The sequence below is a fragment of the Opisthocomus hoazin genome, chromosome 1 (genome assembly GCF_030867145.1).
Source record: "Opisthocomus hoazin isolate bOpiHoa1 chromosome 1, bOpiHoa1.hap1, whole genome shotgun sequence".
Lineage (NCBI taxonomy): Eukaryota > Metazoa > Chordata > Aves > Opisthocomiformes > Opisthocomidae > Opisthocomus > Opisthocomus hoazin.
In genome coordinates, this window is record NC_134414.1 from 26,031,899 (window position 1) to 26,047,953 (window position 16,055).

Here is a 16,055-nt window from a genome sequence, read left to right on the forward strand (position 1 = left end):
GTATACTGTGTAACTGCAGTTGATGTTCAGTTAAGCAAAAACCATTTATCAAATACATACTGATCACCATTGTGCTGTAGCCCTTTTGGCTGTAGTTTAACTGTAGAGAGGCAAAACGGGACTCTATCCCCGCACCACGATACAAATTTCTTCTTCTCTGAAGTAGCTGGTGCTTGAATGCCTGATGCGAGACGTGGAGAGAACAGCTCTGTCTGGTAGAAGTAAACATCACTAAGATTTCCTCCAGGACACACGTGAGTGGCAGGACTGTAGTCCTGCATAGTATAAAGCAAGCAGCCTCACCCTCCCTTACTTACCTGGAGATCCCTCAGTCACTGGTCAATCCCTTTCAGCAGTTGTATCTTCACTGACTATGCTACACAACAGTCAGTTTTATGGTTAGAGATGTAGCTCATTCCGTGAATTTATATGCATGGAAAATAAGTTGGGTATTCAAGAAAACCATCCAGAAGAATTAAAATATACATTTAAAAAAAAATTAATTTAGAAAATGAGGCAGTCGACCATTTTATTTTAGCCTGTCTATAACAGTCAAATTGGAAAAACAGAACTCTGATCATGCATCTGATTTTGCAGTTACTTAATTGGAGGATCAGGACCAAACTTCCAAACAAACAAACAAACAAAATCTAGGTTAACAGTTTCTTTCAAATCTTAACTCTCCCAGTTAATAATCAAAAATTCAAATATTAAGTATTTACATCCATTCAGCAAGACACAGTGAAGATCCTCTCGTACATACATATTGAAATGTGTTCCCCAAAACTGAGCATATGAAATGATAACAAATGGTAGCATCTCAGAAGTGCAGCAGAGGTAAATTAATGTGAATAAGGCAGGCAGACTTGGAAGGGCACCCTGGCTTTCGCTTACAATGCTACATTCCAGAATTCCTGTTAGCTCTTCTTTCAGGCTTTTTGTACAAAACTGTAGTGCTTGGTATTTCTTTCTGCAGTGTCAGTGGATGCAGGGGATCTACACAAGATCAACTGAAGTTTGCGCATCTAAATTTAATGCCCCAAGTTTAGTTATTGTCATCTGCCACCCCCTTTGCACTGGAACATATTTAATTTTATATTTTTAGAAAGAATATTATTTTATTAATTGAAATAGCCTGTGAAATTCAATTAAATGAAACAGACAACCACTCTTTTTTTAGAAAGGAAAATTTATTTATGGTTACATATACCACATATAAAATTAACATTTAACTGAAACATAATTGTTTCAATCATTTATGACTAAACACTTACAATGTTGACTACAAAACTGTACAGTTTATATTTAGTAACCGATTCTTACAGCATAGTGCAATTGTAACATTTTATAAACAAAATAGTTTGTGCCTTTTTTTCAAATAAAGTGCATTAAATGACTATCTTGTATACAACAAGAAGCTCTGTAGTTGCAATCCAAAGCTTTAATCTTAAGGGAAACTGAGGCAAGGATGTTTCACTTCCTTTTAAAATTACTTCATATGTTGGAAAGCCATGGTTCAAACTTCAACCACAGTTAAGTGAAAAAAACCCACCTAAATTAGTATAAGAAATAACCACAGGCCTTTATGTACTAAACCAGTAATTGGTTCTCATACGAAAAGCACAACATGCAGAATTTAAATCACTGGTTTAAAGCCATTTGGCTCCTAGTGAGGTGTGTAGCATGAGAACTACCCCCGCGCAGCTGCTTTTGCTAAAGCTTTCAGAATTCCACATGGAACCACACTGCAGTCAGTAGTATAAGGAGTTTACACGAATTGTACGATGTTTCCTAGGAAAAGCTCTATCTGAGAATTTCATGAGATAAGCATGGCAAACCACAGGTTATTTTTAATTGCATTTGGCAATAAAAAATAGTAGGGGTCTAGTTAGTAAGCCTAGAAAATTACGAGGTGTTCTAGTAGCCCAGGGTATTCCAAATTTCATAGCCTGAAGTTAAATACAGAGTTTTACAGCTTTATTTCAGAGGCACAGTTGTAACATTTTATCCTATGAAATTTCTTATTATTTGTAAACACATTTACAATCAACTTTCATAGGTTTTCGCTGTGACAGTAAAGCTGAGACCAAACAAAGGATGACAGGCTTGTATATTTTAGCCCCAAAGAGTAAAAACATGTAGACCTACAAAACAGATAGAGGTCTAACGTGGCTCTTTCTAGAAATAACGACAAAAATAAGAATGCCCATCTTCTTCTCCTCCATACATACATGGGACTGCTATCAGCTTCAATGGAAAATGTATTTGAACACAGGCAAGTGACCCTAGAGCTTGCCTGAGTATTTTGCTGCATATGTAATCTAGGTAATTCACCTGCCTCTTCAGCTGCAATACCCATTCCGCACTTTTGGCACAAATCACACCTACTGTTTCCACATTCTGGAAAAATGCATTTTCCTCCTATACATTTTAACCTGTGGGACCAGCCTGAGTTCAGAAGCAGACTACCATACATTCAGCCACTCTGCTCTGGGACAGCTGCCGTGTAAAAAGCTGCATGCTAGAGCACGCTAACTACCAGCAATGAATTACTCTCCTTCTCCTAGACTAAGGGAAGTCTCTGCTTACATTGAAAGGGAAATACAAAAGAAAGGAGCTGAAGTTTGGTTGGAATGTGACTGAAGAAGGCTACTTCCTATCATGCCTTCAGAAAGCTCTCTGCTGAGAGCAGAGCTCCATTCCAAACCCAGCATGCTTTGACCCTGCGATCAACACTAGAAAAGCCTCACCTCCCTGCTATTTTCTCGTGAGCCCTCTGGGGCAGAGGCACCACAAGGTGGACTGAGTGTTGCTCACGCATCGAGCGTGTACATTGTCCGTGGGCAACCAGAGAGCAGCAAAACACAAACCCATGGATGGGGCACAAGTCCCCGAGCTCCATGGGGACACAACAGTACATCCCTTTGAGGATGCAGGTATCTCAGTTTTCGAAGGGCCAGGTCACGCTGCTTTTATTTGCATACTATGAAATATCTCTTCCCTGAAAGCAGTGGAAGCTGAATTCCTGATTATTTTGATGGGTTTCATCCTAGCACACACTGAAGTAAGAGGAAAATTCTGTGGGGACTATAAGTAATCAATGCATAAAGAGCTCCATACTTTGGCCCTAAATCTTACAGGTCCTAGTGCCTTTTCCTGGAATGTCCCTGAAGCATACATGTATTTTGTGTGCCCTTTAAAAATAAACGCATAAGATGTTTTAGATACTGTAATATTCCCCAGGTTAGCATCAGCCAGCGCAAACTGTGCACCTGTGTCATATGACTGTATGGATTGCTGTCTAGGCTGATGATCTGTGCAGTCCTGTTACCAAAGCATCTGCGAAAGACAGAGAGAGAGAACAGGGAACAGTGTGTGCAGGGAAATATAGCTCCTATATAGGATCACATTAATGATAAAAAAAAAAATCTTTCTTGTATTCTGTCCCATATGTGGCCATATAACACATTCCCAAAGCCGGCAGTGGGATTTGTCCAAATTAAACACATGACAATTCACCTCCCTTCCAAAACCTCTGGATTGTCTCTGTTGAAATATCAATTACTTAGCACTGAATCTTTCAGTGTTTACAACATCCATACAAGTTTGGCAATGTTTAATCATATGAAACTGCCTCAGCAAAGAGGTTACACTTTGAACCATCACAATACTGAAGGTACAGATCATGATATCTAGCATATCATACATACAGAAAGCAAATTAAATAGTCATGTATATAAAGTATGTAATTATGCTATTTAGGTATGATAGCTCAAAATACTTAATTAAGTTAATTTCTCCACTCAGCACGTAATATAACTAGTACTTAAGTGCTTTAAGTTAAACCTGGACATAGGTAGTTCCTTTTAAGAATTAGTTGCTACTTTTTAAAAAACAAATCTGTGTTTTTGCCATCTATTCCTTAAAAGTGGAAGACCCCTCCATTTTCTAAGGTACATCCTTGCAGGATGCAGTCTTCATAGAATCATAGAATCATTAAGGTTGGAAAAGCCCTCTAAGATCAACAAGTCCAGCCGTCAACCCAACACCACCATGCCTGCTAAACCATGTCCTGAAGTGCCACATCTACACGTTTTTCGAACCCTTCCAGGGATGGTGACTCCACTGCTTCCCTGGGCAGCCTGTTCCAATGCCTGACCACTCTTTCAGTGAAGAAATTTTTCCTAATATCCAATCTAAACCTCTCCTGGCACAGCTTGAGGCCATTTCCTCTCATCCTATCACTAGTTACTTGGGAGAAGAGACCAACACCTGCCTCACTACTACCTCCTTTCAGGGAGCTGTAGAGAGCGATAAGGTCCCTCCTCAGCCCCCTCCAGATTAAACAGCCCCAGTTTCCTCAGCCGCTCCTCCTAAGACTTGTTCTCTAGACCCCTCACCAGCCTCGTTGCCCTTCTCTGGGCAGTCTCCAGCACCTCAATGTCCTTCTTGTAGTGAGGAGCCCAAAACTGAACACAGTACACAGTATCCAGAATATGCAGTTAGTATTGGCTTGCGTTTTCCTTGTGAAAACAGGACTAGGCTTGTGCTCAGACATCATGGTAGATCATATGGTTGGGATCAAATGGTTTGAGGAGAAAAGAGTATCACCAGCATAAAGAAAACAGCAGTTCACTTGCTTCCCCCCTACAGGTGAATAAATGTAAGGCAAATGCTCACCAAAGTTGTTCAATGAGAAAGTGCTGCTGACATATTTGAAAGGGTTATAACAAACTATTAAAAACTTTCTAAATAGGCTTTTACCTAAGAATGCAGCACTGTACTTATGGGAGGCAGGTTCATAGAATCAGGTTGGAAAAGAGCTTTAAGATCACTGAGTCCAACCATAAAGCAATGTTTGTTTTGAAACAAAAAGGACTGTGCCAGACATCTCACAACTGGGGGGTGGGGGAAGGTAAAAAAAAAAGGGAACACCACGACCACCACCCTCCCCCCATAATCCTATGGCCATCAGATGAATACAGTAGTAATTTAATGAAGTCCCTAAATGTGCAGTGAATGACTCTAAGTACTCTATGCTTTTTAGAGAGGTCTGGTTTACTCAGAGCTATCAGATTAATAAATCACTGCACTAGTTCTGGGACATAGAAGTCTTCCCCTCACCTGGGAGGGGCAAACCCATAATACTATCTTGTCCAGTTAAATATACAGCATGCCAGCAACTTTGTAAAAACTGACTTGGCACATGTAGAGTGCAAACCAAAAGGTTTGGGGAGGTAAGGACAATTTCCTTAAAAGACAACTCAAGGAGTTTGGGATGGCAAGCTGAACTGACCTTTGTTTTAGAATGAGTTTTACTCTCTCAACCCATTTGCAAAGATGCTCCACTGGAAAACAGCCCCTCATCCTTTTAATGGCACTGAATTAGTTTGCATCACAGCAATGATGCACTAGTTAATTGCAATACGATTTCATCTAACCTATATTCAGATTTGGGTTTTTTCCTTCTTTTCTCGTAGTTTACGTAATACAGTAATACAGTAATATGCAACTGTTTCTTCTTCTTGTCTGGCTTACAAAATCACAGTAATTTTGTGAATAAACTGCAGCATGGACTTTTTTTTATTTTTTTAATGCAAAGGCATATTGTTTTCAAAGAAACAGTTACTGCAAAGTTAGCTCCTCAGAAGAAACATAAATACATAATGACTTATTGTAAAATAATCTCTTGTTGGTTCTACTTTCATATTTTCAATATTTTTCCACAAAGAACCTCTCCAGATTTCAAACGGAGCCACGTAAGACTGTGCTAACAAGACAAGTAATAATCTGAATAAAACACATGAGGGTCATGTTTTCAAGGAAGGAGGACCTCACTTCTGATCATATGTCCTCCTCTTTGGTCTCTGGACACCATTCAACAGGAAGAGCAATACTGCCAGCCTCAAGGACACGGGCCTGCTGTGCTACACCCCGAACAGTGACAGCCCCAGGGTGCCTCTCACATGCTCTGTGTATGTCCAGTAAGGTTCGACATGGACAGTTCAAAACAACCTGCTCACAGGGGATGTTTCTACTCAAGCATGCTTCCTACCCAAGCTCTAGCACCAAGTACTGGCTGATTCACTAAGCCAAAAAGACTTCCATCCTCTTGTCTTTCATCCACCTAATACGAAAGCAGACATCCTTGCAGTTCATCCAGATTTCTGATCCATTAAAAGGAATTACAAAAGGAATCACTAGGCCTGAAGAAGCCAGTAGCACCCAGTTTTACAGATAATTTCCTTTTGTACCAAAAAAGTCTCTCCAGATATGAGACCTTTGAAGTTTACTGGGAGTCCCATCATTCTTTTATGGACAGATGGGGGAGATACACATGCCTAATTTATCCTTCCTGTACTATTGCTTATTCATAAATCACATCCCTTCCTTTTAGTCCCCTCTCTATAAGCAGAGATGAGAGATCTTATTTTTTTCTCCATTGCATACCTCTGGACTATAACTGAGCCAAACTAAATGTGGCACTCAAAGAGAGAATAAACCACAGATTTATATAATAGCATTCAAAAAAAATCAGAAAAAAAAATCAGGAAATGGAAATATTAATTAAAATTCTGTTTCCCAGTTATAGTAAGACACTGTTATCTCCCCTGCCTAATAACAATCAAGTTACAGGGCTTCTTGCTAACATGCAATATGCTAAGAGTGCAATACACTAAGCATGTGAAAATTTTGTTTTTCTAAGTTTACCACTGAAGTTATCAAACTGTTTTTGTAAAGTGGCTTCCTGTGTTATTATTGAAAAGACGTTGTCTAGTTGCAAACAACAATTCTGACTGCAAACAGCTATTTGTTCCTTTTGATAAATATGTAAAGAAGGACAGATTATTTACTGCATTTAATGTACGTACTGGAGTAACCTCTTGTTCTAGAACTGGCTGCTCCAAAAGGCAGCGAAGTAAAAACTTAAAATGATTCTCAGACCTTCTCCCAAAGAGATGCGATGAGTCTATGTGTGGATATTTAACATCATCCTTAATTCTTCCTTAGCTCTAGCTGCATTCTTGATCCCACTCAAAAAGCACAAGACCATGATACCTTTTCCTCAATAGCTGGCCAGTAGCACTTCAAAATACTACCACATTCTTACAACGTAGGATCTGTATCCAGTAAGAGTGTATCTGATACTGTCTTCTTGCAGCAGTGCGATTTAGAGAAATGCTGTTCACCTTTTTCTGGTGCTATTCCTATATATCTAGGACTTGATCTGTCCTAGCTGGTGTGCAGTTATACTGTTATTATTTCCACTCACAACAGAGCCGTTACATCAAATTATTCTGCACTGGCAACCATGCTAGTCCTCCTACTTTTGCACAAAGCTTTTACAATGACTTGTGGGTATTGAGTATTTTCTAGAAATTTGCCAGAGTTGGTTTCTGTTTCAATGACTAAGAACCACTCGGTATCTCAGATAAAGTGACAGAACATCACCTGTTTTTTTAAATAGTGACCATTCCGCCCAATTCTTATTGGTCTTCCTTTCTTTATTGTATATACAAAAATCAGACCATACATACCTTCTCTCCATAAAAGTCCGGGTCAACGTTTTGAAAATACAGTTCTGAATGAATATTACAGAATCACATTTTTTTAATGAGTGTGTAGTTATATTTCAGGGGCTTGATTTGCAGTGATGCTATTTTATCCCAACTTCCAGTTACACTGCAGGTTGCTCGTCACTTTTGAGAAATAAATCCACAAGTATCTTATTTTTAAAAGCTAAACAATCCCTAAGAAAATGAGGCAAGAGAAAAATGACCCTTTGGGGACAGAATAGCTTCTGGTCTAATTTTACTGCTGTCCATGGAAGGCAGTCATCTTAGCGACCCCAAGATGCCTCAAGGCTGGCCCCTGAACGTGAAGAATGGACACAGCTGCTTATGTCACTGAGTGTCCACGGTAGGAAGATGGACATCATCTATCTGGATTTTTGTGAAGCCTTTGACACGGTCCCCCACAACATCCTTCTCTCTAAATTGGAGAGCCATGGATTTGATGGGTGGACCGTTCGGTGGATAAGGAATTGGTTGGATGATCGCAGCCAAAGGGTAGTGGTCAACGGCTCAATGTCCGGATGGAGACCAGTGACGAGTGGAGTCCCTCAGGGGTCCATACTGGGACCGGTGCTGTTCAATATATTTATCAATGACATGGACAGCGACATCGAGTGTACCCTCAGCAAGTTTGCAGATGACACCAAGCTGAGCGGTACGGTTGAGACACCAGAAGGACGGGATGCCATCCAGAGGGACCTGGACAAGCTGGAGAGATGGGCCTGTGTGAACCTCATGACGTTCAACAAGGCTAAGTGCAAGGTCCTACACCTGGGTCGGGGTAATCCCCAGTATCAATACAGGCTGGGAGATGAAAGGATCGAGAGCAGCTCTGCTGAGAGGGACTTGGGGGTACTGATATATGAAAGGCTGGACGTGAGCCAGCAATGTGCGTTGGCAGCCCAGAGGGCCAACCATGTCCTGGGCTGCATCAGGAGAAGCGTGGCCAGCAGGTCGAGAGAGGTGATTCTGTCCCTCTACTCTGTTCTGGTGAGACCTCACCTGGAGTACTGCATTCAGCTCGGGGAGCCCTCAGCACAAGAAGGACATGGAACTGTTGGAGCGGGTCCAAAGGAGGGCTACAAAAATGATCCGAGGGCTGGAGCACCTCTCCTATAAGGACAGGCTGAGGGAGTTGGGCTTATTCAGCTTGGAGAAGAGAAGGCTGCGGGGAGACCTGATTGCAGCCTTTCAGTACTTAAAGGGAGCCTATAGGAAAGATGGGGACAATCTTTTTAGCAGAGACAACAGTGACAGGACGAGGGGTAATGGTTTTAAATTAAAACAGGTTAGGTTTAGGCTGGATATAAGGAAGAAATTCTTTACAACGAGGGTTGTGAAACACCGGAACGGGTTGCCCAGAGAGGTAGTGGAGGCCCCATCCCTGGAAACATTCAAGACCAGGTTGGACAGGGCTCTGAGTAACCTGATCGAGTTAGCGGTGTCCCTGCTCGCTGCGGGGTGGTTGGACTAGATGACCTCTAGGGGTCCCTTCCGACCCAAAACTTTCTATGATTCTATACAGCAGCGATAGCAGGCCTTTAGCCTTGCTTCCAAATACCCTGTGTATTGGTAGGGGGTTTCTTCAACGATACCATAACCTTGTTCTTTCAAAAGCAAAGCTGTCTTCAGAGAGGGCTAGCACCATGTATCACATCCATCTTGATGGGCATGACAAATGCAGGTATTCTCAGTTTTTGTTTAGTCAAGAGTATTCTCAGTATTAAGTTACAATCGGAAATCCTAAACACAATGAATTTATCCATAGAATGCCGTACCACTAAATGCCAAACAATGAAAAGAACAGAAATCCCTACTGCAGTACATAATTATCTCTCGCAAACTGTGACCAGCAGGACAAGCGAGGTGATTCTGCCCCTCTACTCCGCTCTGGTCAGACCCCACCTGGAGTCCTGCATCCAAATCTGGAGCCCTCAGCACAGAAAAGACATGAACCTGTTAGAGCAGGTCCAGAGGAGGGCCACAAAAACGATGCGAGGGCTGGAGCACCTCTCCTGTGAGCAAAGGCTGAGGGAGTTGGGGCTGTTCAGCCTGGAGAAGAGCAGGCTCCAGGGAGACACTATTGCAGCCTTCCAGTACCTCAGGGGGCCTACAAGAGAGCTGGAGAGGGACTTTTTACAAGGGCATGTAGTGACAGGACAAGGGCCAACGGCTTTGAACTAAAAGAGGGTAGATTTTGGTCAGATATAAGAACGAAACTCTTTACTACAGAGGTGGTGAGGCACTGGCACCGGTTGCCCAGAGAAGCTGTGGATGCCCCCTCCCTGAAAGCGTTCAGTGCCAGGTTAAATGGGTCTTTGAGCAACCTGGTCTGGTGGAAGGTGTCCCGGCCCATGGCAGGGGTGTGGGAACTAGATGATCTTTAAGGTCCCTTCCAACCCAAACCATTCTACCATTCTACGATAACTAGCATGAATTCAGGATCCAAGAACTAAGGCAAAAGGTTATTGCTGAGTAATTCTATTCAGGAGCTCAATAATTGTAACACAAACCAACCAGAAATAATGTCTCACATCAGTCCGATAGCAACTGCTTAACATAGGAAGACTTCTGGTTACTTAAAGTCCTTATGCAAGTTACTATATTTTGTCTAAAGAATATATTGCTTCCTCTCTATTGCTCTGAGTTTACTCAGAAGTTTATAGTACCCACCACATGGAGGATTTTATTGCTTTTGTGTTAAAAACTTACTTCTCCTTATTGCTGAAATCTTCCTGTCAGGAGAAATTGTTGAAAAAAACCTCAAAACCAATTCAAAAAATCCTCTCCCAAACTTTGAGGATGAATACATGAAAAAGCTGACTACAGTAAATTTTGCCCATCAAGATGCAACCTGTTATTAACTTTGGGTCAAGCGTGTTAATAAATAAAAATGAACTTCAATTCTTTAAACTAAATTATGCATTACAAAAAAAAAGTGTTTTGTCACTATGATGGAGATACGAAAGATACCTCACTGTACATAGCCTTGTGAATCTAACACTCCCGGTCTTACACAGCGGTGTGGTTTGATGGGACAATGAAATAACAGCATCCTGCAAGCTGGCTGGATTTCTGCCAGTTTCAGGGGATCTTCGATGGATACTGGCACTTCACCATAATGAAGCAGGGACTACACTGTAACTCTGAGGTGACAGCAGAGAATTGCTTAATTCTGCAGGGTCTGAAAAGTGACTGTCTGTCAAGCATTTTTTCTGTGCAAGTGAAGTAGGCAGCTTTGCATCCACAGCTCTGCTCCCACCCCCATGAGTTCACTCACAGGTGTGTTACACTGCATCTGTCCAGTACCGCAAACTGTGTTAAAGTTTGGGCTGACAGCTGTGGGAAAACCTACGGTCATTGACTTCCAGAAGGATTTTCTGGCCTATGCTGCACAGTCTCAATTTAAGAACCGATTTCTGGAAGAGACAGCATCCTCACTGGAGGTCACAGCAGTAGCTTGGGAGGCATAATAATGTTTCTTATCTGTTTGTGAGGAAAGGCAACCACGCGCTACTCGTCAAAGAAGGGCAAGTCACATCCGTATGAGCTAGCTTTGTGGGACTTCTATAATTAATCCTTTTTTCCTCCGTTTGACTCGCACTGCTCCTCAGGAGAGGAGCTTCCAATTACAAATCTCTCTGCTCTGGCACAACGAAAAGGTTGGCTCCCCTGGCACCCCAGAGAGCCTCTGCGGATTTGAGCAGCCTGTGGGGTGAGGAAGATGACGAGGACACTAGGTGAACCAGCATGAGAAGAGAGGACAACATTGTCTTCCTCTGTGCTGTTTTTTCTGGCTTTGCTACCACCCAGGTGTAGTGGAGAGAAAAACACTAGTGCCTGTGAGGTTATCCAAGAGGATGAGAACAGGCCTGCATAAGCACAAAAACAGTTGCCTTCAGGACTGAATACTGGTCACAGTTGTAGCTGCTCATCTTCATCACACTTTTTAGCAATTTGATACAGAAGAACAAATGGGTGAAAAATGGGGGGTGACTTTGCATGACTTAACTTTTTTTTTGGCTTTTAAAAGTGCCATTCTACATTATTCAGTCTCTACGCATTACTTACCCCATGACTTTTACTGCCATTTATTCCCAACACTTTGCATACTTGCAAAACTGCACGCATACATAGCATGGATATTTATGAAGTGATTATTTCTTATACAAAAATTCATAACAAAATGCATAAACAAAATGGGTTTCATTAGCATTCTGAAGTAGATAAAGAACACCAATATCCTACACTGAGCAAGGCCCATATTCTAACTGTGCATCTGTAAATCGCAGTGAAGCCAAGGGAGCTGCAAGTTCACAGCTCTACTGGACCATGCCATGCAATTAGTGAACTCATCAGATCACAAAGAGCCAAATATCATGAAGATTGAACCAAGTAAATAACGGAATTTGAACCCAGCATTGCAACTAAAATTAATTATTGCTCATAAAAATCTCTACAGAGCCTTGTTTACAGCTAACTCATTCACATTCGAGACTCAGCTTTGTGTATAGCATATGATTCGTAACGCCACAGAAACTTTGCCACAAAAAGCTACAGTCATCCGAACGTCCATGTGAAAAGGACAGATTCCATTTGGAAAAATCCAGACCAGCAACACAGTTGTCTCTACTATCTATACTATACAGGTATATTTTCTTCACTGTAAATATTGCTATTTTTACACTTGAGTTTGTTGGGTTTTTTTAAACTGTAGTGGAAGATACTGAAGCAACAATACAGTATGCCGACTCTGACATTCCAGGGAATATAACCTCCTGCTGATGCCAGGGCATTAACACATGGAGCTCCCATCAACACTAATGGAAGTGCTACTATTAACTCCCGTGCACTGACACTAGGGTACCCCTTAAGCTTCACAAAGATGTCTGCCAGGAAGATTTTCTCTCTGACAATCAAGTCATCAAATTAGATGTTTTATTTCTAGCGCATTCTAATGTGACTTCAGTAAAAGGTTAGAAGCAGTTTGAAATTTAACCATTCATGAGAGGAAGCTCTGCTTTTTAGACCAGAACTATCACCCTATAACGAAGCAAACTGATATGCGTACAGTGCAAAGAATCACAATCTGCAGTGGATGAAACTGCCAGAAAAGGAGAAAAACATTGTTTCACGTTGCAGTTCTGGCTGCATACAATTATGAACCAGATATGCTCTGAGCATTTATAAACTTCAGTATTTTAAATCATATAGCAGAACAATGAAAACAAATGGTAATAGTTCTGGCTTGATAACAAACTTAAGGGGAACCATTCCATGTAGATGCTATCTTGCAAGCAATTTGTAGGCTATTTTATTATATATTTTCTTATACACTTCTGAAAAGATAAACTTGTCTGAGAAACTTCATGTTGCATCTATTACAAATGCATAGCTGTAAGAGGCCATATTGTTTCATCAATTTCAAAGATCCTCCCCCCAAATTCCTTTTAAAATTAGTAGTATAATGAGCTCTGATGTCCCGTATCTAAGTGAAAACATATGGCTGACTTTTCAAAAGGAAGGCAAAGCACATCATCTGTTTTAACATCCAGCCAGAACCCGGGAGAGAACAGGTAACCCTTTAAAACAATTATCAAGCTAATTCATGCTGAGATGTAAAATAAAAAGCTATACAAGTACTTCCTCACTTCGCGCAAATTTGTTGCACTGAGATTATTACAATAAATACCATATAAATCAGTACAATTGGCCATTATTTTGAAGAATGTTCAGATACAAATGAGGTAACAGAACTTGGGTTTTCTTCTTTTTCTGCTTTAAAAAGCATTAAAGAGGGCAAAAAAATATATCCTGACAACAGACTGTAACATGCAGTATGACTAAATCACATAAACAATTTCAAAGGAGGTATGCTGCTTCAATCTAATTTTAATTAGCAAACTTAATGTAAAATCATGGCAAACATGGCAAAGTCTGGGTAATGTAACAAAAAGACCCTGAGCAACATTATAAATCTGTAAGAACACTGATAATTTTGATTCTGGAAATCTCCCTTAAGCCACTCGATTCATTTTGGTCACTGGGGTTTTCTGTTTACAGAGAGGTCAGTGCATCCTGTGGTTTTTATATGAACCCATCACACACCATCTAATGAATGCATCTAAACCAAGGACAGCATCACAAGAATGTCTGGATAGTAACATGTTAAGGAGTGTCCTCCTAGCCGCCAGTCAGACATCACTGGGTGATCTTGCTCTCTGCGACAGGTTAGAAGGAATACAGCCACAACAGATGAGCCAAAGTGCTTTCTGTATCTCCTGGTTTCTAAAAGCATATATTACAGGATTGATGATGGAATTGTAGGTAGCTGGCAGGAGGGTGGCATAGGTGTATATAGAAGGATAGGTGTAATCTGCTATTAAAGAATAGAGTGTAAAAGGCATCCAGCAAGCAGCAAAAGTCCCCAAAATAATGGCCAAAGTAGACACTCCTTTTCGGGTGGTCACATAGTGGGAAGTGGCCAGGAAATGGTGTTGCAAGGCAATCTGATGGGCATGGCGCATCACGATTTTACAGATTTGAATGTAGAGCTGCAGCATGAGGGCAAACATAAGCAAGAAAGAGACCGAAAGGACAGCTGCATTATTTTTAGTGAGCGGTCTGATAACACTGCAGGTGGATTCATCTCTGAGGCAGTTCCAGCCCATTACAGGCAGCAGTCCAATACAGATAGATGCTCCCCAGAGCAATATAAGCATGACATAGGTAAAAGTGACAGTCCTCTCTGAATTGTAAGTCAAAGCGTAATACAGGGAGAGGTAACGATCAACAGTAATAGCCAGCAAGCTGCCAACAGATGCTGAGAAAGAGGCAACAATCAGTCCAATCGTAACCAGTTTCGTAGCTTCTGATTGCAGAAGGTATGCAAAAACGAAATTGATGATCAATCCAATGCCTGCTAAGAGATCTGCCAGCGCCAGGCTGCCTATCAGGAGGAACATGGGGGCGCGAAGACTGGGATTATGGAAAATGATAAGAACCACAATGGCATTTTCACAGGAGATGAGGGTTCCTGAAGTACACAAGACAATGTCCCAGGGGTTTACCAAAAGCTCTGGCTCTGGGTCTACGACAGGAACCAGGGAGGAGCCTGTGGCTGAGGCATTCTCGGTAGAGCTGGCTTCTACATGATCCTGAGGCAGCCAGCTCAAATTAACCTTCAGATCTTCATTCATTTTAACCCCTGTCTTCTTCAACGGAAAGACATTTTTTTTAATGTTCAGACACAGCACTGGACACAGCACCCCCAGAGCATGCAACGCCCTAAACGGCAACACCAGTCTGATGTGCAGGCAGGCACTTGTTACATAAATATGACAATTAAAAAAAAAAACAAAAAACAAAACAACAACAAAAAAAAAACCAAACAGAAGGGAAAAAATACGTAGAACTGCCCGAGATTACCTGCCAAGGGACCGACACAGGGAGGCAGCGCGATCCTAACGGTAATGCCCTTCACCTGCATAGGGAGGGAGGCACAGGCACGGGAGGGAGCCCCTCAAACACCGACCCCCCACCCCCAGCCCCCCGAAGCGCTGCCATGTGGGGCGGGGGCCGGCCGTGGGGCGGTGTAAAGCCCGTTATTCAGCAGCCACGATAGCAAAGCGGGATTATTTTTGGTCACGGGGGGGGGGGGGGGGCGCATATCCTTCACCGACCCCCTGTGAGGAAACCCCGCCCGGGGGGGGGGGGGAGGGGGGGAGCGATACCCTCTGAGAACTCATAAACTCGACGCGGACGCCACACACGCGGACACCCCCCCAGCACACACCCCGCGCACCCCCGGCGGCGGTCACCTGCGCTCTCCCCGGCGGGTCGGAGGGAGGAAGGAGGGAGGAGGAGGAGGAGGAGGAAGAGGAGGAACCGGGCGCTCGCCGTGGTCCCCTCAAGGCGGCAGCGGGACCTGCCGCCCTCACGGCGCGGGGCCGAGGGCGCAGCGCAGGTGCGCGCCCCCCGCGCGCGCGCGCAGGGCGTGTGTGTGTGCTCGCGCGCGCGCGTGTGTGTGGCGGGAGGGAGGCGGGCGCCCGCCTCGCGCGCGCGCGCCTGCGCAGGTGCCTCCCGCCGCGCGAGCGCCCCTGAGGTAGCGCCGCGGGCGCCCCGAGGCCGTCGTTGCCCTCGCCCCGGGGAGGAGGCTTTGCGCGGGGCGGGCGCAGGAGGGGACGGGCCGCCCGCGGGTCTGAGGGGCTGGAGGGGGAGAGGGAGGCTTGGGGACCGCCCGCGGGTCTGAGGGGCTGGAGGGGGAGAGGGAGGCTTGGGCAGGGTCCAGGCAAAGCGCGGTGCTGGTGGTGAAAGCGTAAATGAGAGCGCTCAGTTCAGCCTTGCGCTCCTGACGCTGGTTTGTGGCAGCTGTTGCTGGGTGTTGACAGCAGCTGTGCACCTTGGTGAGGAGGAGGTCTCGGAAGTCGTCGCAGGGTAAAAGCCCTCGAATAACGTGATGCTGTGCCCAGCTGGTCGTAC

At 43.3% G+C, this 16,055-nt stretch overlaps 1 protein-coding gene across 2 annotated transcripts; it reads right to left on the minus strand.

Moving 5' to 3' along the window:
* Positions 1–1,299: 1,299 nt before the first annotated feature.
* GPR12 (G protein-coupled receptor 12) lies at positions 1,300–15,469 on the minus strand. Of its 2 annotated transcripts, none has more exons than XM_075419746.1 (2): positions 15,395–15,469; positions 1,300–14,788 (listed from the first exon to the last, which is right to left on the minus strand). In XM_075419746.1, the coding sequence occupies exon 2, from the start codon at positions 14,771–14,773 to the stop codon at positions 13,769–13,771; it is 1,005 nt and encodes a 334-aa protein (XP_075275861.1). In that variant the 5' UTR covers positions 14,774–14,788; positions 15,395–15,469; the 3' UTR covers positions 1,300–13,768. The 2 variants fall into 2 exon arrangements, with proteins under 2 accessions (XP_075275861.1, XP_075275871.1); XM_075419756.1 differs by having other exon boundaries at positions 1,300–14,785; positions 15,395–15,461.
* Positions 15,470–16,055: the final 586 nt, after the last annotated feature.